General features: G+C 55.0%; 1 protein-coding gene across 3 annotated transcripts; it reads right to left on the minus strand.

Moving 5' to 3' along the window:
• Window positions 1-4588: 4588 nt before the first annotated feature.
• On the minus strand, window positions 4589-10443 carry BAG5 (BAG cochaperone 5). Of its 3 annotated transcripts, none has more exons than XM_061395470.1 (2): window positions 10354-10443; window positions 4589-8772 (listed from the first exon to the last, which is right to left on the minus strand). In XM_061395470.1, exon 2 carries the CDS (start codon window positions 8742-8744, stop codon window positions 7401-7403), a length of 1344 nt encoding a protein of 447 aa, XP_061251454.1. In that variant the 5' UTR covers window positions 8745-8772; window positions 10354-10443; the 3' UTR covers window positions 4589-7400. The 3 variants fall into 3 exon arrangements, with proteins under 3 accessions (XP_061251454.1, XP_061251453.1, XP_061251455.1); XM_061395469.1 differs by lacking the exon at window positions 10354-10443 and adding an exon at window positions 9891-10110; XM_061395471.1 differs by lacking the exon at window positions 10354-10443 and adding an exon at window positions 8860-9212.
• Window positions 10444-10511: the final 68 nt, after the last annotated feature.

Genomic DNA, 10511 nt, shown 5'->3' on the forward strand with positions numbered 1-10511 from the left:
GAGGGCCAGCACACCAGGCAGGGGTGGTACTTGCCGGAAGTGGCGTTTGGCTTGGGCTTGAAGGTTGTCCTCAACTGCCCAGGAGGGAGGACCAGCTTGCATGGAGATAGATGCAGGCAGAGGGCGAGGCTGCCCTGCCTGCCAGGCCTCCCGGCTCCACCTGACGGCATGGTGCCACGTAAGCCGTGGGTCGGGGGACTGACCCCGGCTGGGGATGGTCCCGCTGAGTACTCAGCTCTGAGGGGCAGGTCAGAGGAACGTGCGAGAGGCCCCGGCCTCCGCAAGGATTCGGCAGAGCGCAAGGTCGCAGTGAGACAGGTCATGGAACCCGCAGGAGCAGCGCGGCCAGCTCGCGGGCAGAAGCCGCAGCCACGCGGCGCCGCGGCCGTCTGTCCAGCATCCCGAGGGCAGGTGGGCCCTCCCCCGACCCAGCCCGAGCGGGTCCAGGGCTTCGCGATCCCGGGCCGCGGGCGCCGCGTGGCGGCCGCACAGAGAACAACAAGCGGACGCGGCGCGGAGCTGGGGCGCGCCAGGCTCGGGAGGCCGCGCTCCAAGGGCCGGCCGCGCGGCAGCAGGTGCCCCGAGGTGCGGGCCCGGCTCTGTGGGGACCCCGGCCGTGGGGCGGGTCGTTCTAGGTCATCCCTTTCCACCTGCCCCGGAAGGCGTCCCGCAGTGGGGCTCACACAGGCGTCCAGGGGTTCATCTGGGGGGACCCCCAGCCCCAACACCCAGGGGCAGACAGCTGGCCCACACTGGCCCGAGCACACTCTGGCCCCTAAACAGCCGTCCAGGGCAAAAGTCCCCGGGCTGCGGGCTGGGCCTGGCGGGTCTCCCACTCCAGAGGCACCGGGTCCCAGTGGCGCCTGAAGGTGGCTCTCTGTTGTGGGGTGGGGGGGAACTCTGGTCTAGGATGGAGTTGGGCCCCTCCAGGTGCCCTTAGCTCCCTAAGCCAGCGAGGCCCCGAGGGTCCAGTCTGTGGCCTCCCCCGCTGCACCTCTGGGCCCGGGCACTAGCTGTCGGTTGGCCGGCAGCCTCTTCCCCAGACCCACCGCGCTGGCCCGCTTCCAGGACCACCCCTAGCACACCTGAGGTCGGGGGTGAGGGCTAGATGCCTTTTTCTGGAAAGATGTAACCTGGGCCTCGCAGAGAAGACAAGGCCCCTGAGCACGGCCTGCGCATGAGGAGGCTGCAGACAGCGCCGACAAGACCTCAGGCCCAGGAGCCAGAAACCGGGTCTTCGCTACCCTAGGACAGGGCTGGCTTCTGGGCCTGTTAGATTCTTTTTTTTTTTTTTTTGGCCACACTGTGCACCTTGGGGGATCTTAGTTCCCGGACGAGGGACCCAGTGCAGGCTCTCAGCCCTGACTGCACGGAGTTCGAACCACAGGACCACCAGGCAATTCCCTCTTTGCACCTTTAATACCAGCCCACTTGGTTACTCAGCTTGACCCAGGGGTCCCTGCACTGCTTATGTGACGCTGTCCCCTTGAGGAGACCCTCCTGCTGTTAGGCCAGGACCCTGGGAGCCCCAGCCCCTGGCGCCACCTTCACCACCCCTGTGAACCCTCCCCTGGCTCCCTCACTCTGCCTGCTTCTCTAGCTGCCCCTTCCTGCGGCCCCTGCCCTGGCTCACTGCTCCCAGTATCCTCCCCCGGCTCCCTCACTCTGCCTGCTTCTCTAGCTGCCCCTTCCTGCGGGCCCCTGCCCTGGCTCACTGCTCCCAGTTCACCCCTTCTTTGCCACTGGGGCGAGCATTCAACAAAGCTCCTAGTCTTCAGAGACTCGAATCTGCCCGTGGCTCACCAGCCCCACCCCCGCCCAGCCCCCTGCTCCCAGCTGAGGTTTTCCCAGGCCTCCCGTTATGCCCGGCTCCAGACTCGGGGCCCCTGCACCGATGCTGCCTCGAGGTCCCCCACTCTGGGAGTCTCAGTGTGAAGGGTGGACCCCCAGCGCAGGGGCCCAGGGCATAAGCACACCCTCCCTACCGGGGCCCCTCACATGGGGGCTGCCGTGTGCCTTTGGCGTCTCACCCAGCTGGGCGGGTGCTCAGAGGCAAGACTGTTACATGCCAACCTGGCCGGCCTTCCTGCCATGCCAGCGTTGGTGGCAAGGTGGGCATGAGGCAATTTCCTGCCAGTGATACCAGGGTTTCAGCTGCAGGCGCAGGAGACCAAGGGTTTTGGAATCCTGATGAGCAAAAAAGGGTCGTTGATTTGATTTGGTTTGTGGCCACACCATGCAGCTTGCAGGATCTTAGTTCCCTGACCAGGGGTTGAACCGGGCCCTTGATAGTGAAAGTGCCAGATCCTAACGACTGGACCGCCAGGGAATTCCCGATTTTAAACAGTTCATGAAGCAATGTAAAGATCTGAGACTTTCCATTTTCTTTATCAGCAAGTGTTTTGGGGGACGTGTATATGTGCCAGGAGCCAAGGACACTTTCTAAAGAGGAGTGCATCCAAAGGAGACCGGAGCGCCTCCCCCTGCCAGGGCCCGAGGCAGCAAGAAGGACGGACAGACGGCTCTGCTGGGGAGGGCGCCGCCTGGCCGGGGACTGACGGGCAGTGGGCCCTGGTGGGGGGCAGGTACCTGGCCATGCCCACTGGATGGGCAGGAGGCCGCAGAACCCACAGATGGCCCGCCCTGGCACCCTTCCCTCCGTGTCCTGAGTCCCCTGGAGGACGAGGTGGCACGCTCACATGGGCGTGAGGACCAGTAAGCTGGAGGCTACGGGGAAAAGGCACAGGAGTTTGAAGGATTATTATACAGAAGCAGCCTTCTGCTGTGACCCAGGAGTGAAGACAGGGTGTGGCGTTGTTTCTCAAACAGGGAGTCGTGGGACCCGAGGTCTCAGAAGGTCTGTGACTCCCCGGGGGGATGTGCACAAGTTGCTGGGTCCTGACCCTCAGTGCCTCCGGCCCCTTGCTGTCCAGCTGGCCCTTGTGGATGACATCAGAGCCTGGGGTGCGCCCCTCCGGCTGGGCCCTGTGCTTGCATGGGCTGCGGGCTGCCCTCCCGGTTCACCGTGAGGCCTTGGGCAAGTGAAATACATTTAGTACCAAAACTCGCCTCAAGGGTTCCCAGAATTTAACACGCATGTCAGCTCTTTCTCACAGGGCCCGGCAGATGGAAAGGTTCATTCAGTGATGGCTTGAAGGATGCAATGATAGCAGAGGCCCCGGCAGACACACTGACGGCCGGGTCTCCCCCCACACCTGCATCTGCTCCCCACGGGCCCACAGCTGGTGCTTCTGCACCCAGAAGCCAGAGCCCGGCTCGGCTGTGCTGAGTCCCTCGGCCCCTGTGCAACACCGCCACCCAGCCTGCTCTGGGGTCTCCGCTGTCTCGCTCCTGACCAGCCTCGGGGGTCCCTGAGCCCTGAACCTCAGCCTCCCTGGCCTCTGGCGCCCACGTTGTCTCTCAATGCACCTGCCCAGTTCCGACATCCAGGTGTTTCTGCCTGAGACAGAGGCGGGACGGCTGTCACCGAGTTCCCCACCACCTCCGCATCTGGTTGAGACAGCGTGCTCAGTCGCTCTCTTGTGTCTGGCCCTTTGCCCTTTGCCACCCCATGGACTGTAGCCCAGAGGCTCCTCTGTCCACGGGATTTTTCCGAAAGGCATAGTGGAGTGGGTTGCCATTTCCTCCTTCAGGGGATCTTCCTGACCCAGGGATTGAACCCATCTCCCATGTCTCTGGCACTGCAGGCGGAGTCTTTACCCGCTGAGCCAACAGGAAGCCCACAGGGCCGAGTGCATGTTTCTCACGTGTTGGTAACCCATGCCTGATGGGAAGAGCACAGCTTGGTGGGTGGCAGGGGACTGAAGATGTCAAATCTCCCCCAAGTGTCTCTTCTGAACCTCTATGACTCGTTTGTCCCGGCCCTGGCCTTGCACAGGTCACACGTCCGTGGGGCAGGACTGGACGCACGGCTTCTCCGCTTGAATCACTGGAAGGAACATGAAGACAGAGGAGGGCTTGCAGGGAGAGGCCAAACCAGCTGCTGCCCCCGTGTAATGAGCAAGGGCGACAGGTTCTCGGGGAGGCAAAGCTGGGAGGTGGACGAGGGGGCAACCACCTGAGCGTTTTGGAAACGCTGGAAGGACTCCCTGGTCAAAAGTGCCGCTGCCCAGCTGGCTGGGCTGGTGGAGCAGGAGACACTTACATGGTCAAAAGTAGGTCTCCATTAATGAGTTTCCACAGCACACTAACTCAAACCTTTTCTCCGGGGAGCCATTCTTTCCAGAATGCTCCCAGAGCTTTCCCTCTTACATGTTGGGGCAGCTGCCTTGCGCAGCGGCCAGAGGGCACCCTCCCCAGGAAAGCAGGGCTGAGGCCACGGCTGCTCCGGTTCTCTGGCCCTCACACCTCCTGGGTTGTTTGAACGGGAATGGTTACCCTTTACCCACCCCCTCAACCCTGGTCTGGGCTCAGGGCAGCTGCCTCCGTGTGTCACTGCCCCCAGCTCGAGTGAAGGCGCCGCCGACCCCTGCCCGGCCCAGGACACACCCAAGTCAGACAGGACCCGAAGGTGAGAGCATGGGAACAGAACTCACACCTCAGACTCAGCCTTTCTCCACTGCAAAGGTAAGCTAAGAGATTGTTTGTTTATTTCATCAATAATTAAGGGTATACTATTATGTATATCTCAAAATAATACTTAGTTATTTCAGACATGGTATTACAATAGTCACACGGTTGATGGAGGGGGATGGGAACCACACACTGGAATGACACCTGTATTACACATTGACATCAATGGCAAATATTTCTCCAATGATTCTCAAGAAAAATACTATGAGTTAAAAGCTAAAGAGCTTTGTTTAGAAAAACCTGTATGTACAGGATAAACTTAAGAGCCTCAAAAAAACATTAAAAACTGGCCAAGTAAAATAAATGACAAAAATACTGGTTAAACCTTTCAAATATACTAAATCACGTCAAATATCAATATATTATACCAAGGCAATTCAGCAAAATAGAGCACTAAATTGTATTTAGTAGACACATTGGTTACATTTATCCTCGTGACTACTTCATCACAGGCTGATCAGTCCACCTGGAGGAAGAATGACCTGAAAGCCATGCTGAGGGGAAGGTAAAGAAAGCAAACATTGCCAGCCGTTTTTTTTGCATGAACACGTATGATACAGTTTAATGCAGACCCAAGGCCAAACACTTTGAGGGGGCAGGTAGTAGGTTTTACTTCTAGTACAGATTCTCTTCACGTAAGATCATAAGATACAATGCGGTGAGCCCAGCTTAAATTACATGCAGCAGCCCGTGGTCACACAACACCTCCCAACAAGGGACAAGGAAAGCTAAACCCAGGGGTGCGAGGGCTCATTGAGGGAAGAGGGCCATCAGGTACGAGGAGCTAGAGCAGACTGAAGTCAGGAAACGTCACTCCTCAGCAGTCACTCAAGGCTGATCTGATTATCTCAGGGACCAAAATAATCCACGTGAGAAATCCGAGATGACTGGACGGCTCAGTATCCTGTACTCACCCCGACGTTCAGAGCTGAGCCATCCGACCCGTCTCTGCGAGCCAAGGGAAACTGCTGGAGATGAACGCGAGGGGAAGATGGACTTCCAGATAATGGTGGGCACTCAAAGCAAGTGCTGACAGTGAACTTTCAAATCTGAAGTTAACGTGGGCAGGAGGCCTGGTGCAGGATGTGGGTACGTCTGAAGTGAGGTTACTGCTTGATCACCCACTGATATAGCTCAAACTGTGCTTGAATTTAACAACTCTTCAAGATTTCATTTGGTTGGAATGAGCTACCAATAAGGGGCACCGAGAGCCCACTGGATGTGCAGACGGGAGGTTCATCACCCAAAGACCTCCAACCGCCCTTTGACCCCACTATCCTATGAATCTAGGATATTTCTAGCAGGAAGGACACGTCAAGGCTTTTCATTATTGGGCAGTACTGAGGCAAAGTGAAAATTCCTTAGGGCTACACATTTAATCTTTTAGGTATTTAGGGCTATTCCTTTATGCACCTTATTTTTTAGCTGTTTACAAACAAATTAATATCTGAAAGAAAACAATGAGTTACTTCAGAATTCAAAAGATGTACTCTGATAGGACTGTTTCGTGAGGGTGACTACGAGCAGTTTGTTGTTATGATGCTGGGGCAGCAGGTTAGCAAGGCACTTCAGAACTTTGGGAAATTCTTTTGTTCACATCAATAGGCAACTGTAAAACTGGTTCCTCAAAATATACAGAAATATGTATACCCTTTAGTGGAAGAAGAAAAATTTCACACAGTGATAGACCTTATTGGCCCTTTCAGGCACTAGAGAAACATCCATGTGCCAGGAACATGAGCTAAGGAGCACAGCAGGGGCCAGGAGCTTAACAGGCTGGGAGACCTGGCCCCGAGCAGCCACTGATGGCCTCTGCTCTCACACGCATCAGGAACGTGGAGCAAGGTGGTCCGTTTCGAGGAAGCCCATCATGCTACATGCAGACTTTTTTGCTTATTTTAGCATAACCTGATAATTGCTAACTGATTTCCATTTTTCACTATCTTACTATGGGTGTGGGTGTTTTATCTTTTTTTTTAAAAAAGTTCATTAGCTTCATTTAAATGTTCTTATCCTTACTGATTTCTAAGGGAAATTTTAAGTTTAGAGCTTATAAACAAAAACAACTTGAAGGTATCAGCTTGTGCTTCATCCCTTCTTTGCTGCAGTCTCAAAGGTGTTTTTGCTACTAATTTTCATAATTTTCTTATATTGCTCACAAAAATATGACTCCCCCCCAAAGGCAGGGTACAGGGAACATACAGACACTGTATTTCAAACAAAAGCATGTTTATCAAAGAACCAACCATCTAGAAAAAAAAACTCCCACCCTATTAAATTGGGTGGGACCACTGGGTTTTATGAGTGAAAAAAAATCCTGCTTTATTTAGCATAATAACAAAACATACCATTGTGCTGTGTTTGTGCTTGGACCTTACTTCTATTCATCCAAAAATTTCCCCCTTCTTCATAATTGTCTTAGTATTTATCACATATTTCTAGATTCTGAAATAGCTGTATTTTAATGCTTGAACAACCATTAAAAATGTTTTAAAAGCTAAAAAAAAAAAAAAAAAGGTTTAAAACCTGCCCCATTTCATTTTCTGATTTTTTAAAAAACCCAAAAAATCACACCACAACATAAGGATAGCGATCCAAATGCAAAAGTTAATACGCTATAATATTTGTTTTGCAACATCAAAAGCAGCAGATACTGAATATAATTTGCTTAAATCATTAAATACTGAGATTGATATATGCATGTATAAATCACATTTAGGCTCAATGAACTGAAAGCTCTCTATAGATACAAAGATGTGTGCATAAAGTGCAAAACCAGAATCAGGAGCCGCAGGCTCTCTGGCTGTTCAGTACTCCCACTCGTCCGACTTCAGGTCCAGATAGCTGAGGATGTTCTGCGCCAGCTTCACGGCCTGTTTCCGGGCGGCCTTACACTTCTCCTCGCCCTGTGGGTCCACCGCGTCCAGGGCGAGTAGCTGCTTGGTGAGCAGCTCTTCCAGGCGGATGTAGTTCTTGTCGGTTCGATTGCCGTCGAAGGAGAGCACTTCGCCCTGGATCTCCGACAGGTTTCCTAGCACGTCCCAGACCGCCTTGTGTGAGGGGTGCTCCTCACAAGCCAACAGCTTTCTTTTCTCCAGGGCTTCCTTCAAGTCAATGTAGGTGATGAGGGTCTGCACTTCAATCACCGCTCTTCTCCGGGCTTCCCGGATGCAGGGGTTTTTTTCAAGACTCACCTCGTCCAACTGTCCGATCAAACCCTGTAGTTCTGTTTTGGCGCTCAGGTACAGTTCAGGAGGATTCTGTGCTTGGAGAAGTTCAGTTTTGATTTCTCTCATTCTCTTGAGGACCTTTTCTATTTTCAGAATGGAATGGTTCTGTCCTAGGTCAAATGCATGCGTGGTGTCTGCTTCCTCTTCTAAGTCCAAGTATCTCAGTAACTGGTTGATATCTTCCACGACCTCCTTCCGATAGTTTCTGATTTCTGTGTGGCCGCACACATCAAGAGCATCCAGGTCAGCCATCAGCCCCGAGAGCACACAAGACAAGTGCCTGCACGTCTCCTTGTTGTTCACTCCCATCAGAAGGGCAATCAGTGTGCCTCTGGTCTTGTTCACTTCACACATCACAGAGTTGATCTTGGCAACAGAGGGGTGTGCGTCCTCAGAGAGCGGCAGGGAAGGCTGCTTCTTCATGCAGTTCTCAATAATCTCCTGCACGGCACAGATTTTGGTTAAGGTGTGATACCGTGCTTTTCGCAGGGAGACCTTGCCTCCGGTCTTGACACGTGTCAGCCTCAAAATGACATCCTGGATGCCTTCCTCAAACTCATCAGTTACACAGTTGCCTCCATTATAAAACGGCACGACCTTCTCTTTCACCAGGGCCTGCGCTTCTTGAAAAATGTTCTGTATTTCGAGCCGGTGTGGGTGGTTCGCATTCTGCTCCAACTCTTTGAGAAGACGCTCTGTCTCTTGTGCCGCCCTCTTCCTGGCTTGCTGAATATCTCCTTTTCCTTCAGTATCTACAGAGTCTATTTCGAAAAGCTGTTTTGTGAGAATCCTCTCCAGTTTCTTGTAATTCTTGTCATCTGACAGACCACTGAAACCAAGTACTTGCTGTTCTATGCTTTTCACCTCCTTTTGAATTTCCTGCAGCCTACTAATAGAAGGGTGTTGGTTTCCCATCTCCATACTTTTGTTGTGTTCAGTTTCACAAGCACTAAAAGATGACAAAAATAACTTGTTACACCACAAAGCCTGAAGAATGGTACTTGTGTATTATCTCATTCTAAAAAGATATGCTTACGAAAGGGCCTGTTGTCACTGCAATCCAAAGACCACACTTCAGCACAGAAATCAGTCTATCAACCCCTCTCCTGCAAGCAACCTCCACATGGCAGTGATTGAGACTGGGTTATTGCAGTGTGGAAGATAAGCTGGAGCGCTGGGCCCGGGAACCTCAATTTTCCTCAGTTGTAAAAGAGAACAGCGTATGCCTACATAAGTATGGCATGAGGTTGAGCCGTCAGCTTGGAAAAAGCACAAGCACCTCAGGTCGTCACAGTGGAAGCTGCTTCCTGGCAAGAGCAGGGCACCTTTGTGGAAAGTAAACCAGTAGCTCTTCTAACCTTCCGGGCCTTTTGGGGGCATCTAAGCACTCCCACCCGGCCTGCTGCTGCTAAGTCGCTTCAGTCGTGTCCGACTCTGTGCGACCCCAAAGACGACAGCCCACCAGACTCCCACGTCCCTGGGGTTCTCCAGGCAAGAACACTAGAGTGGGTTGCCATTTCCTTCTCCACCCACCCGGCCTAGCTTCCTGTAAAAGGAACTGAGCCGCTGAAACAAACAATGGGGTTCGCAGGCCCTCGCGGAAGTCCCCGTTTCTACATGCCTCTCCACCCGTTAAACACTTCCAGAAAGACGCCCTGTTTCTCGCCCCACCCTTTTTGTACCTCATAAACCTTTCCTGCAGAGGCTTGAAATTCCACAGGGAAGGCGCCTGGCATTATGATAAAGGCACCAGCTTGGGCTTTGAAGGCCTGGTACCCTCTAGGCCCTGTTTATGCTCCCCCCGTCCAAAACACACACCAAGACAATGAGACAACGATGACTAACTCATTCATCAGCCTCCCATTAAGGCTCCAGAGTGGCTTAACGCATTTTTTCCCCCCACGTTCTTGGGTTTCTATCAAACGCTCACGGGCTGGGGATGGATGCTCAATCGAAACTAATCCCCTGCGGGTGTCCCAGCCAAGAACGCGCCTCCGGAGAGGCCCCGGAGCGGCGGGCTGCCTCGGTTCTTTCCTCCCCTCTCGCCCTGTCCTCCCGGCACTTTACCCAGACGCGGTCTAAGCGGGCTTGGTCTTGGCGTCCCGCGGGTGAAGTGGCCAGGTGGTAGGTCAGCCCTTTACGGGGTGCGGCACCGGAGCCGGGCCCCAAGCTGCATCCCTCTCAGCCCTCCCGGCTAGGTCTGGACGGGGCAGCCGGTGAAGGGGCCGGCGGTGGCGGCGGCAGCTACTGGCCGCGGCGGCCGCTCCGGGCGTCTCGCCCGGACCCCACGACGCGCCCGGCAGCCTGACCTCACAATGGCCCGCGCGGGAGGGGGCGGGCGCGCTCGGCCGGGCCGGGCCGGGCGAGCCGACGGGGAGGGAGGGGACTCGGGCCCGGCCGGCTCCGGGACCAGGCCCGGCCGCGTCGGACCCGGGGCGGGGACGGCGTCGACTCCGGCAGGGCCGGACCCGGGAGACGGGGATCGTCCGGGGACCGCCCGCGCCGAGGGAGAGCGGCCGCCCTCGCTCACCTGTGCCGCCCGCGCCATGGCGCGCCTCATCGCTGACGCCCCGCGACTCCGCAGCTCCCGCCGTCGCCCCGGGCCCGGCCGAACACCCGCCCCCCCCGCCTTGGGAAAAACGTCCTTCGGCGTCCGCGCCGCACCTCTCCCGTGGCCGAGCCTGCCGC

This window comes from Bos javanicus, chromosome 21 (genome assembly GCF_032452875.1).
Source record: "Bos javanicus breed banteng chromosome 21, ARS-OSU_banteng_1.0, whole genome shotgun sequence".
Lineage (NCBI taxonomy): Eukaryota > Metazoa > Chordata > Mammalia > Artiodactyla > Bovidae > Bos > Bos javanicus.